General features: G+C 42.0%; 1 protein-coding gene across 1 annotated transcript in view; it reads left to right on the top strand.

The window, feature by feature from the left end:
- The first annotated feature begins 610 nt into the window (after window positions 1–610).
- The window catches only part of sft2d1 (SFT2 domain containing 1), a 57,557-nt gene continuing 33,548 nt past the window's right edge, over window positions 611–24,619 (top strand). Inside the window, exons 1-3 of the mRNA XM_055639994.1 lie at window positions 611–809; window positions 19,452–19,538; window positions 22,716–22,798. Coding sequence (XP_055495969.1) covers window positions 747–809; window positions 19,452–19,538; window positions 22,716–22,798 — 233 coding nt within the window. The 5' untranslated portion in view covers window positions 611–746. The remainder of the gene's footprint in view (window positions 810–19,451; window positions 19,539–22,715; window positions 22,799–24,619) is intronic.

Here is a 24,619-nt window from a genome sequence, read left to right as displayed (position 1 = left end):
TAGGCTATTTAAAAATGTTAATCTTTCCTTAAGAAATGGGCTTTTGACTATCCAAGATCACAGCTTTTTTGTAATGTCCATTGAAAATCAATAGGGAACAAGATGCTAATTTCCGAGTATGAAAATGGCCATAACTTTTTTAATACTTGAGATATGAAAGTGAATTTGGTGTCAAATTAAACTTATTGTTATGCTTTATCTGATGGGATAAATTGCAGACTTGATTTTTTAAATCTCAAAATTTTGTAACATTGCTATATAATCTATATAATCTATACATATAATCTGTAAAGTGTACAAAAGTTCTATAATCTATATAATCTATACATATAATCTGTAAAGTGTACCAAAGTTCTATAATCTATATAATCTATACATATAATCTGTAAAGTGTACAAAAGCTCTATAATCTATATAATCTATACATATAATCTGTAAAGTGTACCAACGCTCTATAATCTATATAATCTATACATATAATCTGTAAAGTGTACAAAAGCTCTATCATCTTTGGCGTGTACCCTGTGGTGCTGTTGCCCAGCAACCGGCTCCCTGGGCCTCGGTGTGTCGCCTCCATTACTGTCCGCTGCTGGGCTGGGCTGGGCGGGCCGGCAAGGTGGGGACGGCATTGTGGTGACACCGCTGCCTTCCAGCTGCTTCCCGGGTCACCGCCTCTGGAGGATTTTAGCCCAAGTTTCATTTTCGGTTTGTTTTTATTCTGCCACTTTTCGCGGGGAGGGAATTAAATGGAGAAATTGCGGAGAGTTCTGAGCGGCCAGGATGACGAGGAGCAAGGCCTAACGACGCAGGTAAGAGCAAGGTTTCACAGTCAGTCACAGTCAGGGCGTGGGGTGGGCGGCCGGCCGGCCCAGGTAGTGGCTGCAGCATCTGCCACCAGTTTACATGAGCACAACAGACCTGACCTGACCTTCACTTCCCTTCACTCTCCACATTATTGCGGAAATTAAAATAAAGTCTGTATTGGCCGAGCTGAAATTGAGAATTTCACACCGAAGTAGAGTTTGACGGGAGTAATCATCAAGTTTCTTCAAAGAAGCCTCATGCTTCTCTCTCTCTTATTCGGTTTATTGTCTGCATTTGTCTTCTAGGAAGGAACTGCAGATGTTGGTTTAAACCGAAGGTAGACACAAAAAGCTGGAGTAACTCAGCGGGACAGGCAGCATCTCTGGCAAGAAGGAATGGATGGAGAGACCTTTTCTCCAGAGATGCTGTCTGACCCACTGTACTCCAGCATTTGTGTCCATCTGCATTTGATCCTTCTGTCTGGTAGCCCCCTCCCCAATCCGTTTCTCCAAGGCGCGTGTTTTTCATATTTCTGCCATGAATTGCACATTTGGCGTAAACAACAAGCCTTTGTTATGGTGCGAGGCAGATTGATCATTTAGACATGCTGTGTAATTTATGCAGTGGGGACACATATTGTAAATTGGTATGTTTTAAGCTTTAGCCGGGGTTTTGTAGTTTTTAAGATATCTTATCTTAAGATTCTCATTATTAACAGTGTTTTTATATATCTTGCTCAATTGGTTACATACATTTTATGATTGAAAATGTGAGCAATGTGCGTAACATTTCTGCTGATGCAGCTAATTTAATTTAACAAAATTCACTCCACTCAACATCTAGGTATAGCCTTTTATTCTTCTGTTCATATAGGATGTAAACATTGAATGTGTTTCTAGATTGCAATGTGTGCAATATATCGCTTAATTATTTGGAATATTTTTTTCTACTGTCAATCATTTTGTCGTTTTATTTGCATTATGCATCGCAGCGTCATTGATACTTAAGGCTGATATAGATTTAATGATGGGATATAGATTTAAGGCTGATATAAATGTAATGATCTAATGATGGGAATCAAGGGTTTTGGGGGAAAAAGCAGTAAAGTGGACGAGGAATGTTTAATCATGATCTAACTGAATGGTGGATCAGGCTTGAAGGGCTAAATGGCCCACTGCTGTTTACACTACTTATGCTTTTGTTGGTATTTATTGGGTTGACAAATATGAAAGCTATAGTTGTTGTACACCATGACAAATTTTACAATTAAGTTATTACTTTGTGATTGTATTTATTGTGTTATTTAATACATAATATATGAATTTAGTGATACCTAAGATTAGATATTGTTCATCCGCGTTCTTCCCGGCTCCATCGGCCCCTGTCTCTCCGCCGCCGCCTTCCTGCGGAAGATTGGCGCTGCCCGCGCCCGGTGATATTGGTGAGGCACTATGGCGAATCCAAGGACAAGATGGGTTCTTAAAGAAGTGAGGACTCAAGATGAAAACAATGTTTGGCTTTGAATGTGGACCTATGGAATATGGATCTGTCATCGTCCTCCGCGGAGTTGGTATATGGTGCTCCGCTCACCGTCCCCGGGGAGTTTGTCCCTGCCGCTGATGGGTCCCAGGAACCCCCGTCATCGGTGCTGATTCGCTTGTGGAAGAGGGTCGGCGCCCTATCTCCCATCCCAATGTTGCGTCATGGAGTGGCCCCTTCCCATGTGCCACTGCCGCTGATGGGCTGCCCGTATGTTTTTCTTCGCCGTGACTCCCACAGGTCCCCCTCGCAGCGCCCGTATGAAGGTCCCTTTCGCGTGCTGTGGCACAGGCCTACTACATTTGATTTGGACATGGGAGGCCGGCGTGAAACAGTGTCTCTGGCCCACTTGGACCTTGGCGAGCTAGTCCATGTGGCTCAACCGCCCTGTCGCGGGTGTCCGTTGTCCCGGGTGCCTGGAGAATCTTCCGAACCGAGCAAGCCCCCGGGGCGTGGGATTGTATCTACGCGTTCAGGCCGCCTCATTCGGCGTCCTGTCCTGTTAGGTGCCTCTGGTTCTGGGGGGGGGTCATGTGGCGGCACCTGGTGGCAACCCAAGGGCACAACGAACCGTTGGCTCTGGAGGGCGGCGTCTTGGTGTGGGAGGCACTAGTCACTGGGTCGGTACCCGAGTTGGTATTTAAGGCCGGGCAACGTCCGTGACCTTGAGGAAGTAGGGAGCTGTATTGGAGAGAATAAACACATCTAGTGCACACAACTCGTGTCCAACTAGTTTTTGGCTGGACTCCTGCGAGTCCCCGCTACACTCTATTCCTTCAATTTGAAAATACTTCATTGGCTATAACGTGGTTGGGGACACCCTGAGAGTTTGAAAAGAAGTGTCTGAGTACAAGTCTAGGTCATGATGCACAGATTTAACCAGAAACAACAGTAATTCATTTCCTCCAGAGGTACCGCCTGACTCGCTGAGATTACAGCAACTGCGATAACTTGTTCCTCTTGGATTATTTTGTTCATTATTTACTTTACTTCATATTGAAGATTATTCCATGCACTAATTGTTTCTCATATGAATGAAAAGCTATTATATCAGTCCTAGTTTTGTTATGCTTGAACCTTGTGGTCTTCTTGTTGTAAACAGTAGTTATACAAGAAAACAAAGGTTCAATCTGACGTTTACTTTTTTCATTCTGTTTGATCTGTACTCTGGTGTGCCTCTGTCCTACTTTACTTTACACCGCTAATCTTTTCAAACACTTCAACCACAAAAACTGATTTCTCCCTGCATCCCATCTCTCTAATCTTGCCATCCAACTTTCCTGGGGTCAAGGAAAGATCGTTCGCGTCGCGGCCCTGTTTTCACCAATCTTTCCACCACAAGAAGTACAAGACAGACACGTATGCTAATACCGAGAAGTGTGTTGAGCTCTGGCTGAACAACAATCTTGTGTGTGGACTCGATAAGAAGAAGATCCAACTTTTTAAACTGTAAAATGGCCAGTGGGCTACCAATTGGCTAAATGGCTAGAGTACTTACTTGAATGAATTGAAATGCACATGATTGTTTGGTGCTCACAATCCATACTACAGGTGCACAACCTTTTTTCCGAAAGCCTTGGGACCAGACACTTCTCGGATTTCGGAATTTTTCGGATGTCGGAATGGAATATTTTTAGCGTAGATTAGATAGGTAGCGCGGGCGGCTTGGAAAGTCTGGAGCGGCTGCCTCCTCCCCGGAGACCGGGGAATCAATGTAAATCATTGCTTAAATGTTAGTCAGTTAGTTTGAAGGGCTTTTATGTGGTGAAGGGAGGGGGCGGGGTGAAGGGGGAAACTTTAATTCTTAGTCCCCTACCTGGATGGAGAGGCGGGGAGCGGGCAATGCCTTTCCGGGTCGCCATGCCGTAAGCTCCGGAGCGCTGTGGCCGCCGACTCCCAACATCGCGGAGCTGGGGCTGCGGGCGTCCGGCCAAGAGCGGCACCGGTTGGAGCTCGGACCCCGGCGAAATCGATCCCTGGCCCCGCAGCCCCAGCTCCGCGATGTTGGGAGTCGGTGGCGGTGCAGCGCTGGGATACCAGTGGGGAGCGGGCAATGCCTTTCCGGGTCGCCGTGCTGTAAGCTTCAGAGCGCTGTGGCCGCCGACTCCCAACATCGCGGAGCTGGGGCTGCGTGCGTCCAGCCGCGGGTGGCACTGGATTTGGAGCGTCGCGGAGCCAGGGATCGAGTATTAAAGTTCTCTGGAGAATTAAAGCTTCCCCCTTCACCCCCCCCCCCCCTTCACATAAAAGCCCTCCAAACTAACTGACTAACATTTAAGCAATGATTTACAGATGTTTAAGTGTCTCCCCGGTCTCCAGGGAGGAGGCAGCCACTACAGTAGTACAGACCTGGGTTGACCGTGGGTTGTTTCGGGTCGAGTTTGGCGCCAAACGCGAGCTTTGGTGTGCAGACGACATCCTGGAAAAAATGTCCGGGTTTCGGAGCTTTTCGGTTTCCGGAATTTCGGATAAAAGGTTGTGCACCTGTAGTTTTAATTTCAGATATTGATTTTAGAAAGGCAAATAACTTGAATACTATCTAAAGCATCATGTTTGTAAAAACATTCCCAGGGGTCTGATTCTAAAATAAATAATGAGTTTCAAATTATTTTTAAATATTTAATATTGGGATGAGAGGATAAAACACTGATAATTTTGGATAATTTTGGTTCATATAAAAATGAACATACTCAGTGGCTTGCAAAAGTATTCATACCCCTTGAACTTTTCCACATTTTGTCACGTTACAACCACAAACGTAAATGTATTTTATTGGGATTTTATGTGATAGACCAACACAAAGTGGTGCATAATTGTGAAGTGGAAGGAACATGATACATGGTTTTCACATTTTTTTACAAAAAAAAACTGAAAATTGTGGCACGCAAAAGTATTCAGCCCCCCTGAGTCAATACTTTGTAGAACCACCTTTCGCTGCAATTACAGCTGCAAGTCTTTTGGGGTATGTCTCTACCAGCTTTGCACATCTAGAGACTGACATTTTTGCCCATTCTTCTTTGCAAAATAGCTCAAGCTCAGTCAGATTGGATGGAGAGCGTCTGTGAACAGCAATTTTCACGTCTTGCCAGAGATTCTCAATTGGATTTAGGTCTGGACTTTGACTGGGCCATTCTAACACATGAATATGCTTTGATCTAAACCATTCCATTGTAGCTCTGGCTGTATGTTTAGGGTCGTTGTCCTGCTGGAAGGTGAACCTCCACCCCAGTCTCAAGTCTTTTGCAGACTCTTAACAGGTTTTCTTCCAAGATTGCCCTGTATTTGGCTCCATCTTCCCATCAACTCTGACCAGCTTCCCTGTCCCTGCTGAAGAAAAGCATCCCCACAGCATGATGCTGCCACCACCATGTTTCACAGTGGGGGTGGTGTGTTCAGGGTGATGTGCAGTGTTAGTGTTCCGCCACACATAGCGTTTTGCATTTAGGCCAAAAACTTCAATTTTGGTCTCATCTGACCAGAGCACCTTCCTCCACATGTTTGCTGTGTCCTCCACATGTTTGCTGTGTCCCCCACATGGCTTGTGGCAAATTGCAAACGGGACTTCTTATGGCTTTTTTTCAACAATGGCTTTCTTCGTGCCACTCTTCCATAAAGGCCTGATTTGTGGAGTGCACAACTAATAGTTGTCCTGTGGACAGATTCTCCCACCTGAGCTGTGGATCTCTGCAGCTCCTCCAGAGTTACCATGGATGCTTCTCTGATCAATGCTCTCTTTGCCCGGCCTGCCAGTTTAGGTGGACGGCCATGTCTTGGTAGGTTTGCAGTTGTGCCATACTCTTTCCATTTTCGGATGATGGATTGAACAGTGCTCCGTGAGATGTTCAAAGCTTGGGATATTTTTTTATAACCTAACCCTGCTTTAAACTTCTCCACAACTTTATCCCTAACCCGTCTGGTGTGTTCCTTGGGCTTCATGATGCTGTTTGTTCACTAATGTTCTCTAACAAACCTCTGAGGCCTTCACAGAACAGCTGTATTTATACTGAGATTAGTTTACACACAAGTGGACTCTATTTACTAATTAGGTGACTTCTGAAGGCAATTGGTTGCACTGGATTTTATTTAGGGGTATCAGAGTAAAGGGGGCTGAATACTTTTGCACGCCACACTTTTCAGTTTTTTATTTGTAAAAAAATTTGAAAACCATGTATCATGTTCCTTCCACTTCACAATTATGCGCCACTTTGTGTTGGTCTATCACATAAAATCTCAATAAAATACATTTACGTTTGTGGTTGTAACGTGACAAAATGTGGAAAAGTTCAAGAGGTATGAATACTTTTGCAAGCCACTGTAATTGTTCATATTTTAGAGTAATGCAATATAGAAACAGATACCATTTGAATTCATCCATGCTGACCTACATACCTGTCTAAGGTAATCCCATTTGCTTGCGTTTGGCACATATTCCTGTAAACCTTTCTTATTCATATACCTGTCCAAATGATTTTTTTTCTAAACATTGTAATTGTACCTGTTTCTACCACTCTCTATGGAAACAGTGAATCAGTTGGAGAATAAGGGGCTTTCGAAGTACACTTAAGAGAGAAATCAGGTTGGGAAAAATGTGGCATGAGATAGTCTTATTAGATAAAAGTGAATCCAAAGAGATTCTCCGAGTATATTAAGGGCGAAATAGTAACTAGGGAGAGAACAGGGTCCCTCAGAGATCCAAATCATCATGTAGGTGTGGAGCTACAGGGGATGGGTACGGTGGAATGTGAATATTTCTCATCTGTGTTTACCATGGAGGGAAAACATGAATGATTAGGAACTTGGGGAAATAAATATTGATGTCTTTAGAGGTTGACTTATGGAAATGAAGGGCTTAAACCACACAATGGTAGATAAATTATGTACACAAATTGTGTACACACAATGCATTTCGTTGTCTCTGTACTGTACACTGCCAATGACAATTAAAATTGAATCTGAATCTGAAATTCTTGAGACCTGATCAAATGTATCTGAGGACATTGAGGACTGAGGGAAGAAACTGAGAGAGCCCTGGCAAAGAAATTTGTATCATCGATATCCATGGGTGAGGTGCTGGAAGACTGGTGGATTGCTAAGTTGTGCTTCTATTTAAGAAGTAAAGGGCCAGTCCCACGTGACCTGATAGTGTGTGGGAGCATGTGTGTAGCGCAGGATGGGTGCATGGAGTGGCGTGGAGGAGTGTGCACTTCGTCCTGCACAAAATCTTCGCGCGCCACCGGCCTGTCACGTAAATGACAGCCAAAGTGGGACAGGCCCAAGACCCTGGCGCGTCGCTATGTCTCACCTCAAACAGCAGCAGAAGCAGGCAAATGATCGTCGAACTCGGTCTGGGGCTCACGGCCGTTGCGGAGCCGGATCCGCTCCTACTCCCAGAGCGGGGCCAAGAAAATTGAAGATAGACACAAAATGCTGGAGTAACTCAGCGGGACTGGCAGCATCTCTGGAGAGAAGCAATGGGTGATGTTTCGGATCAAGACCCTTCTTTCAAACTGAAGAACAGTCTCGACCCGAAACATCACCCATTGCTTCACTCCAGAGATGCTGCCGGTCCCGCTGAGTTACTCCTGCATTTTGTGTCTATCTTCAAATGACGTCACACGCTCCAGACGGCTGTGCGGACCCATGATGATCTGCGCGACACTCGCGGGACTGTCTCGCGTCAGTCACCTGTCGCATAAGTGATGGCCCAAGTGGGACAGGCCCTTTAAGCTGTGAAAATACGGTCTGGTGAGCCCAATACCTGCGGTGTGCAAGTTATAGGAAGGTTCTGAGAAACAGGATCTACTGGTTCCGTCCAGTCAGTCAACATGGCTTTATGCACAGTACATCGTATCTCATGATACCTCGTCAAACATCTTGTTGAAATCTGTACACACAATGTCTACAGCTCTGCCATATCAAGCTTTTTGATCACCTCTTCAAAAGATAACAATGCTGACTCTCCCTAATCAGCCTTTGTTCATCTAAATGCATGTATATCTTATATCTCGGAATACTCTCTAGTAATTTTTCAGTCCTCATGTCTTTCTTCACAGTAAAAATAGAGGAGAAATACACATTGAGAACCGTGCCCATCTCCTGTAGCACCACTCAGAGTTGACCGCTTTGATTCCTGAGAGATCCCATTCTCTCTCACGTTACCCTATTTCCCCTAATGTGATCATCCATTTCCACTTGCTACATTTTGCAAACTAATGTTAAAATATGCTTTAGCATATTATTTCTCCTACATTTAATTAAATTGATAATTCCAGGCTTCTGTTAAGGTTGAAAATCCAGATTTTCACAAATCTGAGTCCAATGAAAAGTTTCTGTAATTCTAGAATGGGTTATGTCAGAAGTTGGTACATTATCTGAAGCTTCTTAATACAAGTTGCATCCCAAACAGGAAATGGATTCAACCTTACAAGATCACCATCACCCTGTGAGATAAATGGAATACGGTTTTTGGCACTTTCAGCATCTGCAATGTTTTTATTTTCAAATATATTGTGGGTTTTTCTAATTTCCCTCCCCAAAAATGAAACAAGTTTGTACAGGGAGGAAGCAATAGTGGGGAAGGAGCCTATAGAATTGTATAAAAACTATGCCAGTGACTTGAAAACTTTTATACCACAAATTGAACACCAGCACAATTTTCACACATTCATAAGTTCACTTTGGTACATCCTGTGGTTATTTAAAAAAAAACTTAATTAAAAAATATTTCTATCCATGGAATGTGGAATAAATCCATGAATTGATCGATTTCATGTTTTTTACTCAATCACTGCCAAGGCTCGTCAAAGACGCATCACATCCCACTCTCTTCATGTGGAAAATTGTCACGTTAATTTGAATTGACAAAGCTCATTCATAACAATGTGCCCAATACACGAATGGACCTAGTCAAAGTGTGTACAAGATACAAGATACAAGATACATACAAGATACATTTAATTGTCATTTGGACCCCTTGAGGTCCAAACGAAATGCCGTTTCTGCAGCCATACATTACAAACAAATAGACCCAAGACACAACAACACAACATAATTTACATAAACATCTATCACATCATTGTGATGGAAGGCCAAAAACACTTATCTCTCCACTGCACTCTCCCCCCCCACGATGTCAGAGTCAAAGTCAAAGCCCCCGGCTGGCGATGGCAATTGTCCCGCGGCCATTAAAGCCACGCCGGGTGGTGCGAGGTCGCACACCGGGTCTTGCTGTTAGAGCCCCCGGCGTGCGCTCGCAGAGTCCCGAGGCCATTCCAAGCCTCGCGGGGCGGTGCTGTTAGGCCCCGCTCCAGGAGCTCTTCGACCCCGCAACTCGGGCGGGGGAAGTCGCCGTTGCGAGAGCCCTGAAAAGCGGTCTCCCTCCAGGGAGCCGCGGGCTCCCGGTGCCGCCGTCCACAGACCTGCCGTTGGAGCCTCCGACTCTCCGGTAGCAGCAGCAGCAGCAGCGCTCCTCCACCCGCTCCGGACTCGGCCAGCCCCGCGACGGCGACGGTGAGTCGTAGCACCAGAGTCCCCGGTCTCTTCCTGTTGGAGGCCGCTCCTCGTTGCAGCCCCAACGATAACAGAAACCCAACGAAAAAGGTCGGGTCTCCAGTGCAGGGAGAGATTTAAAAAGTTTCCCCCCCCCTCCCACCCCACCCCCCACACACACACCCCAACAAAAAATAACAAAAACGACATTAAAACACAGACAAAAAATAATAAACCGCGGACAGACTGCAGAGGCCGCTGCTGACGAGAGTCGCGCCGCCCACCGGAGGCGCGATGTAGTTGCATTAACTGCTGCTATTAATGTTTTGCGGTAACTGTCGTCTTGGAACCATTCCAAATGATCATCATACAATCGTGTGTATTCTGTACTGGGAAAGAAATGTGCATCAACACAGTGCACTGTGCCAGTTTTCTTGAAATGTGTACAAGCTGTCATTTCCGTTTTTAATTCAGTGGAATTGTCACGTGAAAGTGTCTCATTGGGCATTGAACAGTACAGCATAGGATCAGGTTCTTCTGCTCACGATGTTTGTGGCGAACGTGGTGCCCAGTTGATCTGATCTGCCTGCACATGATCCATAATCCTCTATTCCCTGCACTTCTATGCACCGATCCAACAGCATCTTAAACGCTACTATCGCATATGCCTGGTACACAAAAATGCTGGAGAAACTCAGCGGGTGCAGCAGCATCTATGGAGCGAAGGAAATAGGCAACGTTTCGGCCCGAAACTTTGCCTATTTCCTTCGCTCCATAGATGTTGCTGCACCCACTGAGTTCCTCCAGCATTTTTGTGTACCTTCAATTTTCCAGCATCTGCAGTTCCTTCTTAAACAACATATCGCATATGCCTCCTTTTCAATCGATGGAACAAAAATTCATTTCTGAATTTTTTTTTTATCGTACACTGTGGAATCGCTGAAATGGATTCCAAAGCACTCTAAAATCCAAGAATGCCCTGTAATAGATTTTGAATCAACCAGGGATTATGTTTAGTGACTAAACATAATCTAAACGAGAGTAAGTCTGAGGTCATCCTTCTCGGCCCCTCGTACTCAATCAAAATGATAGCAGGCAGCCTTGGAAGCCTTACCCCACTTCTCAAACCTCACGTCAAAAACCTTGGCGTGATATTTGACTCAGCACTGAAATTTGACAAACAAGTCACTGCCGTGGTAAAAGGTAGCTTCTTTCAGCTTTGGACGATAGCTAAAATAAAAAAATTCCTCCAGTTTGATGACCTGGAAAAGATCATCCACACATTCATCTCCTCCCGCCTAGACTCCCTTTACACTGGCATCAGCCAATCTTCCCTGTCCCGCCTGCAACTGGTCCAAAATGTCGCAGCGAGACCCCTGACGGGCACCCGAAAAAGGGACCACATCACCCCGATGCTGGCCTCTCTCCACTGGCTCCCTGTGCGGTTCCGTATAAACTTCAAGATTCTCCTCCATGTCTACAAAGCCCTCAATGGGCTTGGCCCCACTTACATAAAAAGTCTTCTCACCCACCACTCCACCTCCAGGCCCCTCCGATCGGCCGACTTGGGGTTGCTGAATGTCCCACGGTCTAGGCATAAGCTCAGGGGCGACCGCGCCTTTACGGTTGCAGCTCCTAGACTGGGGAACAGCATCCCCTTTCCCATCAGAACTGCCCCCTCCATCGACTCTTTTAAGTCAAGACTAAAGACTTATCTATACTCCCAAGCCTTTCCTGACGTCCTCTGAGTGAGGGCTACATGTATATATGTATGTAGTTTGTTTTGTTGTGCTATTCTTATAACAAATGTAAAGCACTTTGGCCAACAAGAGTTGTTTTTTCAAATGTGCTATATAAATAAATGTGACTTGACTTGACTTTAGTATCTGCTATATTAAATAATATTCCCTGAAATAAATCTTTGGCAATAAGTAAATATTAGTCGCAATAGAAATATGGAATTGCAGATACCAGTTTGCAGAAAAATTGACACAAAGTGCTGGAGTAACTCAGCAGGTCAGGCAGCATCTTGGGGAACATGGATAGGTTACGTTCTGGGTCGGGACCCTTCTTCAGACAGGCAATTTCTTACTATTTTTTAAATTTCACAAAAAATAAATAAATTGTTATGGAAAATAACTTTATTTTTGAAAATCCTGCCACCTCTTTTACCCCCCCACCCCCCCCCCCCCCCCCCCCCCCCCCTTCCCCCCTATTTATAATGATCTATATTATGAGGTTGTTTTTTTTACATGGCCATTGCGTTAGAACAGAACTACATGCATTTGATCATGTGCACATTAGAAGATTTGGGATGTGGTAGTTGTTTCTATTCGGTGACTCTTAGGTCTTCATAAACGGAAAGATGTAAAAACCTGTCTGATAGCCATTCATTGTTGTAAGATAGGAGTACTTGCATGTCAGTGCAAAATGAGCACTGGTGCAAATGTGGTTATTGAGTCATACAGCGTGGAAATAGGCCCGTCGACCCAACTTGTCCACACGCCGACCAGCATGTTCAATCTACACTAATCCCCGTGCCTGCATTTGGCCCATATCCCTCTAAACCTGTCCTATCCATGTACCTATCTAAATGTTTCTTAAACGTTGCAATTCTACCTGCTTCATCTAACTCCTCCGGCAATTTGTTCCATACACCCAGCACACTGTGTGAAAATGTTACTCCTTGAGTTCCTGTTAAATCTTCCCCCCACCACCTTAAACCTATGTTATCTGACTCTCGGTTCCCCTGCTCTGGGTAAGAGCCTCTGTGCATCTACCTGATCTAATCCTCCCTCTCATGTTCTGTAAAGAATTTATCTTGTGAGTTGGTACTTGATGTTGAGACTAAAGATTAACAGAGGATTTTTATTTTCCAAGTTTGCATATTAACAGCTTTCAGCTTCATAAAATGTTAAAATGAATTTGAGGCAAAATATTTTATTATCTTTAAATATTTAAAACCATAACACAACAGATGCAGGCTTTAAACTGTCTAACTTGCCCCTGCTGGAATAGAATAGAATAGAATTACCTTTATTGTCATTCAGACCTTATGGTCTGAACGAAATTTCGTGCCTGCAGTCATACATACAATAATACAATAATAAACAACAACAAACACAAATTAACATCCACCAAATTAACATCCACCAGAAGATAATGAGAAATAAAAACAGAAACTCAGAATTTTCTTCTGAGAAGGTCAGGCAGCATCAGTGGAAAGAGAAGTTGTTATCAACTCAGATTGAGGCCCCTTCATGGGAACACCTGTAATGTTTCACAGACCTGAGTGTTTCTAGGAATTTGTTTTTAAGGTTTCCAGCATTCTCTTTTTTTTAAAGATTATGCAAGTTTGTTCAACCTCATAAATCGGATAAAGAAAAGTGCCGATAGTGCACATTGTTTTCAAAGTCACTTTCTATTGTGGTTATATTCATGTGACAGCCATACTAATGATTCATTTAAAAGCTGAATATGGGACTGTAATTAGTTTGTTTACCTATAAATAAGAGATTTTATTGCAGCAAATTGTTTAGTGAGTTCAGGTTTGAATAAAAATAGTAGGAACCGGAGGATTTCGGCACGAAAACGTTGCCTATTTCCTTCGCTCCATAGATGCTGCTGCACCCGCTGAGTTTCTCCAGCATTTTTGTGTACCTTCGATTTTCCAGCATCTGCAGTTCCTTCTTAAACAGGAACCGGTCAGTATTCTTTGAAATCATATCATCAAGAAATGTCTGTGGAAGTTCAAGCAGCAGTCTTTGCCTCCAGCAATATAGCACAGATGTATTATGGTTGTAACTCCACGACAAACTAGTCACTTGAACAGCCAGGTTACACGCCTGCATGCCAACTCATTAGTGTGGAAGATCAACACTGCTTTTCAATCACCTGCAATATATAAAGCCTGACTATATTCATTAATTATATTTTCTTCTGGTGCTTCCTTTATGACTTCTTATTAGGTGAAAGCACTTCATAGTAGATTACTGGCCAGAACATACAAACTCCGATTCCTGCAAGGATGAGAGGGGATCTTATAGAAATATAAAAAATTCTTAAGGGATTGGACGGGCCAGATGTAGGAAAAATGTTCCTGATGTTGGGGGAGTCCAGAACCAGGTGGTCACAGTTTAAGAATAAGGAGTAGGTCATTTCAGACTGAGATGAGGAAACACTTTTTCATCCGGAGAATTGTGATTCTGTGGAATTCTCTGCCACAGAAGGTGGTGGAGGCCAATTCACTGAATGTTTTCAAGAGAGGGTTAGATATAGCCCTTGGGACTAACGAAATCAAGGGATGTGGGAGTAAGCAAAAACGGGGTATTTATTTTGGATGATCACTTCTGATCCTATTGAATGGCGATGCTGGCTTGATGGGCCGAATGGCCTACTCCTGCACTAATTTTCTATGTTTCTAATGTCCATTTTAACTGAAGCACCATAGTCTGTCTTGGGCACTACAGGGTAAGCGAGATGTAAATGGTGTGACGTGATCTCTCGCTGAAATCCGCACGGATCTGCACGCTTATAAACCCATAACCAGGCTGTTCAGGAAAATAGAGAGCAGGAGAATAATAAACATGTTACATAAGTGTCATGTTGCTGGAATCCAACCTAAATGTATGCAGATTTCCTAGTTTCCTGGCTGGAAAATCTGCCAGCAGAACCCACACCACTTTAATCTGGTGTAAGTACAAGTTCTTTGAAATGAAAAGAAGGAAATAGCTGTTCAGAGAAAGGAAGAATTTTTTAATAATTTAACTAAAGGAATTTAAATGTTTTAATGGATTCAATAGTTTCAAGAATGTATGTGTGCAGTCTTTAATTTTTTTTAAATATCCTCTGTTTTTAACATTTTCTGAATGATTTTGTATGTTTTTGTCTGTCAAAGACATCCAAAAATGATCATAACAATGACAGCCTTCACAGCCAATGAGTTAGAAGTCGCATACTCAATAACCTAGACTCCTAGCAGAAAACTTCATCCTGGAATATAGAAACATAGAAAATAGGTGCAAGAGTAGGCCATTCGGCCCTTCGAGCCTGCACCGCTATTCAATATGATCAAGGCTGATCATCCAACTCGGTATCCTGTATCTGCCTTCTCTCCATACCCCCTGACCCCTTTAGCCACAAGGGCCACATCTAACTCCCTCTTAAGTATAGCCAATGAACTGGCCTCAACTACATTCTGTGGCAGAGAATTCCAGAGATTCACCACTCTCTGTGTGAAAAATATTTTTCTCATCTCGGTCCTAAAAGACTTCCTTCCCCCTTACTCTTAAACTGTGACCCCTTGTTCTGGACTTCCCCAACATCGGGAACAATCTTCCTGCATCTAGCCTGTCCAACCCCTTAAGAATTTTGTAAGTTCCTATAAGATCCACTCTCAATCTCCTAAATTCTAGAGAGTATAAACCAAGTCTATCCAGTCTTTCTTCATATGAAAGTTCCTCAGATTAGGAGACCAAAACTGTACGCAATACTCCAGGTGTGGTCTCACCAAGACCCTGTACAACTGCAGTAGAACCTCCCTGCTCCTATACTCAAATCCTTTTGCTATGAATGCTAACATACGATTCACTTTCTTCACTGCCTGCTGCTCCTGCATGCTTAAGTCTGAAGAAGGGTTTTGGCCCGAAACGTTGCCTATTTCCTTCGCTCCATAGATGCTGCTGCACCCGCTGATTTCTCCAGCTTTTTTGTGTACCTGCCTAAATTCAATGACTGGTGTACCATGGCACCCAGGTCTTGTTGCATATATTAGAAGAAACAGCATTATTCTGGCCCATGCATCCAACAATCTCAATATAAAGGACGATTGCTTTCTAATAACTTCTGTTCTCACTGCAACTTAGTTATGAGTATGGAGTGAATTGAAGCTCAGTGTGAATTGTTACAACAATCTAACAGTTTGTAGGATTTGTGTTTAGGCTGTTGTTATGAATGGCAGTGACATGATTAAAATACTAAAGAACGACTAAGCTTGGAGGATTCTTAAGAATGAACTAATCCATTCAGAATTGAAAGGCGAAAATGGGGAGAAATTTTGTGAACAATTTTTTGAAGATGATAATCTCATCCAATTTGGAATGAATGTTGCATATTATAATTGTGAACACTTTATGCATGGGATTCTCAAAGAAATGTATTTGTGTAATCGCTTACTGAAATGATCAAAATTTCTGCCTAAATAGCTGAAAGCTAAAATCACAATTTTGCTGCTTCCAAGTAAAATTAATGTTCGTGAATAATAAAGAATGAATGATAAATCACTGTAAATTTCTTTGTTTCATGCTGCTTAAGGATAAATCCGTGGATCTGATGTGGTAAGTAAGGCTACCTATTGGGCCTCCCAATGCTTTGACTATTACAAAAATTGTGTGAAATTCTGTTTCGTGTAAGTGTAATACTTAAATATCACTGTATTTGTAGTGTACAGTGAGAAATGTCAAGCGTGCCATACGTTTCCTGAAATGAATTAAAAAGAAAGGCAGAGCTGGGTTTCCTTCCAGAAGGCATAAGAGCAATGGACTGGATAATGGAATGGACAAATACAGCATATAATGGAACAGGTGCACGAGGGGAGTTCACCACTGGATTTTTAACTTGAATATTATGATGCCTAAATCCTTGTTACTTCTGAAAGGACAGATGTGATATCTATTAGAACCCTCTGAAGTATGTTCTAATTGATTGCAGTTCTACCAGAAGCAACTATCACAATCCCTTAGGAGTTCTGGAACTTAGCAATTTTGAAACATCCTGAGTTCTCCTGTGAAGGTCTGATAATGCAACTTCTCTAGCTAAATAGGATAAGTGCAAGACACTTATGTGACATCTCCTTATCATTGTTTGACAGGAGGGATCCTGACAGAAATTAATTATCTCAGTACGTCAACATGACTGAGTGGATATTTAACTCACAATTTTTTTTTTTTTGCCTCAAAGAAAGGGAAGCTTATGAATGGGGATAATCTCCAAACCAGTGGTTAGTTAAAGTGTGGAAAATGTTGCCATATATGGTTCATGTTTTTAATGTAGCGTGTATTTCATGTATTCTATTTTAACCAAAACCTATGCTTTTAAGAAGTTCATAAGATGAATTCAATAATGTGCTGTTATTGTTCTTTTTTGTAGCACTGTGCCAAAACTAGCACAAATTGTCAATAGATAATCAAAGATTAATTTTTTTTTTTTAAATACCTGAGGAACTCAGCGAGTGAAATAACATCAATCGAGGGAATGGACATACAACATATTAGGTCAGGACCCTATTACAGAATCTCCAAGCTTCATGCTATTTTCAGGCTAAACACTTGTCTCACAGATGTAAAAGAGGCCACACTAGACTCCATTCAATCATCTATTTCCCATTTACCGCCCCCCTTACTGCTCAATCCCACCCCTTCCACCCACATCCCTGCCTCTGGCTTTACATTTCGCTCTTCCTCTTCTCTCCCTATCTGACACCTTTATCTAGCACTTGTCACTACTCTTACAATCGGATCCCCCCCCCCCTCCCTCCTTGCACCTGTATCTACCTATCACTTGCCAGGCGTTGCCTCATTTGCACCTTTTTCCCAGCTTTTATCATCCCTACTCCCAGCAGTCACTGAGTTCCTCCAGCACTTTGTGTTTTGCTCAAGATACCTGCATCTGTGGTCCCTTGCGCCTCTGAAGATTAGATAAATTGTTTAATTCAATAATTTATACAGATCTCTGTAGTCCAAGTCCCCCAGGAAGAATGTATTTCAGTTGGTTTTCAGTATTTGAATAAATATACTTTTTCAAAAAATAATTGGTTATGTATCACTTTTAATTTAAGATATTTTAATCTTATTGTGGGTGCCACCTTTGTAATTTGAAGCAGTGGCTACAAATGTGGTTAAAATGTTAACATACTGGGGACATTTTGTTATGTGTTCCGCCCTCCTATTTATAGCTTAAAACGGAACGTTAAATTAGTATTGTAATGTTTTGGCATGCTGGACATTGATGAGAGTATTCATCACAAACATTACAATCTATTTAGTTTTTCATTTTGATTCCTAAATTGTAACCAGATTTAACATTTTTACTGAGTGACTTGTTAATATCATTATGCAGTTTGTTACGATCAATTGATAGCGATGCGATACAACTTTATATATCCCAGGAGGAAATTGATCTGCCAACTGTCATAAAAACACAAAATACATGAAGGAAAGGATTAGGGATGTGCAAAGATTGGGGGGGTGAGGGGTGGGGGGGGAAGTCGGTCTCAGTCTACCCCAGGACAGAAGGGGGAGGAGTTGTACCGCTTGATAGCCACAGGGAAGAAGGATCTCCTGTGGCGTTCTGTGCTGCATCTTGGTGGAACCAGTCTGTTGCTAAAGGTGCTCCTCAGGTTGACCAGTGTGTCATGGTGGGGGTGAGCTGTATTGTCCAGGATGCTCCGCAGTTTGAGGAGCATCCTCCCCTCCAAGACCACCTGCCATGAATCCAACTCCGCCCCCAGGACGGAGCCAGCCTTACTGATGAGTTTGTTGATCCTGTTGGTGTCCGCAGCCTTCGCCCTGCTGCCCCAATACACGGCAACGAAGAAGATGGCACTGGCCACCACCGATTGATAGAACATCTGCTGCATCTCACTGCAGACATTGAAGGAGCACAGCCTTCTCAAATGGTACAGCCGGCTCTGTCCCTTCTTGTATAGGACCTCAGCGTTCCTGGACAAGTCAAGTTTACTCTCCATGTACACTCCACGGTATTTGTACTCCCTGGTAAACTTCACATCTACACCATTGATGGGGACAGGGGACAGGGGTGTTCCTCTCCTCCTAACGTCCACCATTAACTCCTTAGTCTTGACGGTATTGAGCTGTAGGTGATTCAGCCCACACTCAACAAAGTCGTTGACTGCACCTCTGTATTCAGATTCCCTTCCACGCTGATGCTGCCCGCAATTGCAGAGTCATCTGATAGCTTCTGCAGGTGGCAGGAGACGGAGTTATATCTGAAACCCGAGGTGTAGATGGCGAACATGAAGGGAGAGGGGATCGTCCCCTGTGGGGCCCCTGTTTTGCTCACTACTATGTCTGAGACAGTTTTGTAGCCTGGACATAGTATGGTCATCCAGTCAGGTAGTTGGTGATCCAGGACCAATGGAGCATCCACCCGCATCTTCGTAATTTTGCACCATAGCCGTATTGTTAAAAGTACTGGAGAAGTAAAAAAAAAACATGACTCTCGCAATGCTTCCCGGCTTATAAGAAATCAGTTATCATTTTATGCAACATTTAACAAATATAATTCAAGTGTGATTTCCATTTTAACAATCCCAAATCTTAATTATAAAATCTGGGATCTGATTTCAATATTCATTTTTATTTTGCTCTTCAAAAACTGGAATAAAGCTGACTGATGGTTTAATTTTGGGACAGTTTTTTTTTGTCTCTGTGAAATAATTTTTCCTGTGCCCTCCAACTCATTTTGGAGTTATGTTTGCAGACACTTAAATGTTTGAAGTTTAATTTTTTTGGATATCTAGTTACCAAACAATTTTTGTTTTTTGACTATTTTTATATATGCCAGTGGGAAAATATCTCTTAAATATGTGATTTTATTTTAAGGTCCTTGATTCAACTTCACTCAGCTTTGGGACAAGGGTGAAATGGTTTGCAATATGCTTTGCCTCTGGAGTTTGTTGTTCAATTCTTGTAAGTACTCGATTGCTTTTTTTGTTAAGTAGTAGCTAATTAAGTTAAAGTAATATTTGATTTATCATGTCATAATTTTAAAACTGACCATTCCAAGTTGCAGGTAATACATAAAGGCACGAAAGAAATCGAGGAACAAGTCAATTGGCCTGTTCTCCTCCCAAAATGTATAATCTAAGAATTGAATTCCATCTGCCATTGTTCTACCCATTTTACCAATTCCTCAATATCATTCTTTAGCTGAAGATTACGTTACCCGCTATCAACAACAGCAATTTTCAAGCCATCTGCATACTTGTGTTGCACAACGGTAGAGTTGCTGCCAACACAGACCCAGGTTTGATCCTGACCTTGGTTGCTGTTTGTATGGAGTTTGTGCATTCTCTCTGTGACCAAGACTTAGAGGTTTGTGCGGTAATTGGCTTCCGTAAATTGCCTCTAGTGTGTAGAATGCGAAACTGGGACAACATAGAACTAGTGTATGAGTGATTGTTGGTTGACGCGGACTTGGTGGGTCGCTGGGCCTGTTTACAAGTTGTATCCCTTTTTATAAAAAAACCTGCAAATCATACCTGCCACATTGATTTCCAGATCATCAATGTATTCAAAGCCACTAAGTGTCATAACACAGATCCTTGTGCTACTCCACTAGATGAGGGCTTCTGAATCGCAAAACTCTAGGCCATTTACTTCCTTCTCTCATTATCGAGCCAGTTTCAGACCCAAATTTGGATCCACTGCCAACTTGCACTGGATACCAGGAGCTGTTACCTTTTGCATGATTCTTCCATATTGGACCTTGTCACAAGCCATACTCCAGACTATACGCACTACATAAACCACAACAGCATTTAATCACCTCTGTGAAAAAGCATCCCAATTAGACCAAGGGCACTGCACTTGATTGAAAAGTGTGACAATAAAATATATAGGGTCACGTGTGAAGAATAATTTGGGTAAATTTCAGCAACCACCAACAGCTCACATGCAGGAAATGTTGATTGTGTTTGACTGCACGTCACATCCGTGCTTCTTGCCGAAATGTGAAAATGACATGCATCGTTTAAAATTTTATCCAATGCTGTTACCCACATTGGGCCAAATACATGATTGTGCTTATTATCAATTTGTCCAAAATATATGTATGTGTGTATATATATTTATTTTTATATATTTATATAATATTTATATATATATAGTTGTAGTTTATGTAGTTCTGCTATAATGTCACAGTTACATTTCAAAGTAACTCGCATTATAGAAAATCGAGATATAAAAACAATGATGTCAGTAGGGTAAAGTGGGTGAGTGCTAGAGAATTTAAGATGCACAATATCAGAGTTTTTAAATAGAGTATCATTAACCATGTGTTAATAGAAGCAAATGCTTGTCACTTTCAAGGTCCACTTGTGGTAAAACTGACAGATTGTGTTAAGAGACAACAGTTGTTGATCACTGCAGAATTCTTCCAATTCCACACTGTTCTAGTAGCTGCATTATTAAATAATATAAAAACAATAGAAACTCCAATATCAACAAAAATGTGAGATTGTCCGGTAGCAAACAATGATGAACAGTCTGCATCTAATTCCTGTTGATAAGAATAAATGAGTTGAGAGCAGGCTGGAAGTTGCTGGCAAAACATCAGCATCTGACCTCCCAGGGCGTGTTGTGCTGTACAGCATTGCAAAGGCACAGATAAACACTGTTTAGTGCACTTTGTTAGTGCACTTTCCAGCCAGTTAATGAAAGACCTGCAAGATAATGCTTTAAAGATAATATCAAAGTTAATTTTAGTGGGGACGAGGAGGCAAGTAATTGTACAAAACGAGAAGTCTGCAGTGTGCACAGAGGAGCATTTAGTCAAGCCATTGGCTGTCTGCACCAGATATCCAGCTTCATTACTGACCTCGGGTGGTGTCTGTATGGAGTTTGCATATCCTCCATGTCACCATGTGGATTCCCTTACATGCTCTGCATCATTACATTCCATTGATTTTGTGAGGTTAATGTGCCACTGTCAATTGCCCCATTGTTCGGGAGTGGTGGAATCTGGGTAGACTTGATGATAATGTGGTGAGAAATAGTAAAAAAAATAAGATTTGCCTAAATGAGTGGTTGATGGAGAGGGTGATCCCGTGTGTCCTAATGCCTGGTTAAATAAGTGCATGTTCCTATAAAGGCTGTAAATTGCATAAAATGCATATACAGGATGTCTTAATTGAAAATCAAAACGACTTGAAGAGAACCATTCAGCTAAAAGCTAAAATATTAAAAGTGATTAAAGCCAGATGGTAAATGGTATAATTTATAATATTTAATATAATGCATTCTCATTCATCCACAATGCAGTTCCTTTAAATCATCCAATATTTGATGTCTCAGTTGTAAATTGGCGACAAGGTATATGCGACCTATTTGAAAGCCATCTTCTAATGCTATTAAAAAAAATTGAATAAAGTGCAATGAATTGAATGTACTGAAGATAATCCCATTGCTGATACAGTTAATGTTTATAATAGATTGATCGCACATTTCAATCTTACCTACATGCACATTGCATGAAGTAAAAGTATTAGCTTTTGGGCTGATGAATTGAATTTCAAGTAAGATGCATGAGAAATAGAGGTTGAAGCCTATAAAGAGAGAGAGAGAGAGAGAGAGTGAGTGAATTTGCAATGTGAAGAATATGATTGTACACTTTCAATTGTTAACTTTCTGTGCAAAAGTGACGCAGTTAGATTTCTGAGTTGACGTTAACAGGAAGTTAATCTACCCATTTAGCAATTTCATCACAGGAGCATTAAGAACCAGAACAGGATGACACTTTCACAACAATGGAGCAACATAAACTGGCCACATCTGATGGTGACTAATAATCTCAATACGTCTCCCTTGCCATAACCTTGCTGGTCACCATAACTTGTTCAGACACTACTTTTTCTTTCTTACCTAGTGTTTATTAGTGATACACATTTTGAATAATGAACTAATTCGGAGCCATTAGATGAACCACAAAACAAAATCCTACGTTGACATTTTATTTTCCTTTCCCTCAATATGTTTTTGCAGGACTTTGATACAGGTGAAGGTCACCTACTGTATTAAGAGGCAGAATTTTAGCAGCTCATATGATCACTGACTAATCACCCTTTGTATTGTATACCTTTGTTTCAGGGAACAATTTTGCTCTGGCTTCCGAATGGAATAAAATTATTTGCCGTTTTTTACACATTAGGAAATATTGCTGCGCTTACCAGGTAGGTGTTTACAGTGTTTTGAATAAACTGATTTCCTTTGTTGTACATCAAGCAGTGTATGTGCTATTTGCCCTGCCCCACTATATCTCCAATTCATTGGTTTACCTAATAATGACAATAAATTCTCAAAATGGATTAGCATTTTCATTACTATGAACAATACCCTGTAGTTTTATGGCGTGCATAATTAAATTTATAGGTAAGTAGTTTACATAGATGAGAAAAAAATCGCCTGATCACTTGTGACAAATGTATCATTTGCTTCTCATTTGTTTTTGTAGATCATTTGTTTTTGTGGTCTGTCTACAAAGGAATTATCTTGGGTTTACATGTGAAAACTCACCCTTTAGCCATTCTAATAGATTAGTTCTCTTATCAATCAATCAATCAATCAACCTTTATTGTCATCTTGCAAGCAACAGTTGTTACAGTGCAAAATGAAAAGACGTTTCCCAGTGAATAGCGGAGCATCGCACATGAAATTTAAACACTTCACACATAATAACACTAAAAACAATCCAGTCCCTGATGGAACAGTATAAATAGTTAAAAGCAGGTAAAAAAAAAAAAAAAAACACAATGTTAAAATTCAATAAACCAATCATAAAAAATGTCTGGGGCCGCTGATGTGAGTGGCCAGTGCCAGTATTAAAGTGTCCGTGCCAGCCGCAGAGTCAAGTCAAGTGACTGTGAGTGCAGAGTGACTGTTTAGCAGCCTCACAGCCTGTGGTAGGAAGCTGTTTAGCAGCCTCGTAGTCCGGGCTTTGATGCTACGATATCTCTTGCCTGATGGCAGGAGATCCAGGTGTGCGTGGAGGGGGTGCAGTTTGTCCTTGGCAATTCTCTGTGCTTTCTTCAGACAGCGGCTCTGGAACAGTTCTTGTACCGAGGGTAGGGAGACGCCAATGATCCTCTCTGCTCCCCTCACTACCCTCTGCAGAGCCTTCCTGTCCGAACAGTTGCAGGTGGAGTACCACGTATTTATGCAGTACGTGAGTACAGACTCCACCGTGCCCCTGTAGAAAGTCCTGAGGATGTTGGTGGGGAGTGAGGAGTCCCATGTGGCCACATAGTAAAAGTCCAAAAAACTTCAAAGATTTGAAGTAAGCTATTTGAAGTAATACGGTAAGAATACTTGTATTTTGCCAAGTGATGGGCCTGTCCCGCTTCGGCGACTCTTTAGGCGACTACCATGGACTAATTTTAATGGAATTCACCTACTACACATGGCGACAACACCTACGACAACCTACACCTGTAGTCGCCCAAAAAAATCACCTTTGGCTCATTACTTTTATATATTTTGTTTTACTTTTACAGAATTAAAATTATCTCCTTCAGCTTATCAAATACTAATTGGGTGATCAAAATTCTTTGCACTTATACAACAAATATTTTATGTGGCAATTCTTGTGATCTGACATTAGATGGCAATGAAGCTTGATTATTGATACCAAGTGCCGTTTAATATGTCCACCACATTGTTGCCTTGCCGTGGTTCCCAAGGGAACAGTTCAACTGCTAATCTTGTTTGCTTTTGCCTGTTTCTCGTGGAGCAGTTCTAATGTGTTAGCCCTGACCTAGATTGGCCACTTGACATAAAATAGAGGTTCAATAAATTACCTTGTTTATGCCATTGGACAATATTGTTTATCGAATTAAAAAGAGACTTGAGAACATAATTGAGAGGGAGCTTTGTCACTGGGCATATTAACCTTCAAATGAGATTTAAATGCTAAGGTAAGAACTGAAATGCCAGAAACACTCTAGAAGCAGGCCAGGAAACAACCGTGGAAAGAGAAACAGACCATTATCCACATT

Source organism: Leucoraja erinacea, chromosome 8, assembly GCF_028641065.1.
Source record: "Leucoraja erinacea ecotype New England chromosome 8, Leri_hhj_1, whole genome shotgun sequence".
In the NCBI taxonomy this organism is placed as follows: domain Eukaryota; kingdom Metazoa; phylum Chordata; class Chondrichthyes; order Rajiformes; family Rajidae; genus Leucoraja; species Leucoraja erinaceus.
This window is presented reverse-complemented; position numbering and strand designations above follow the sequence as displayed.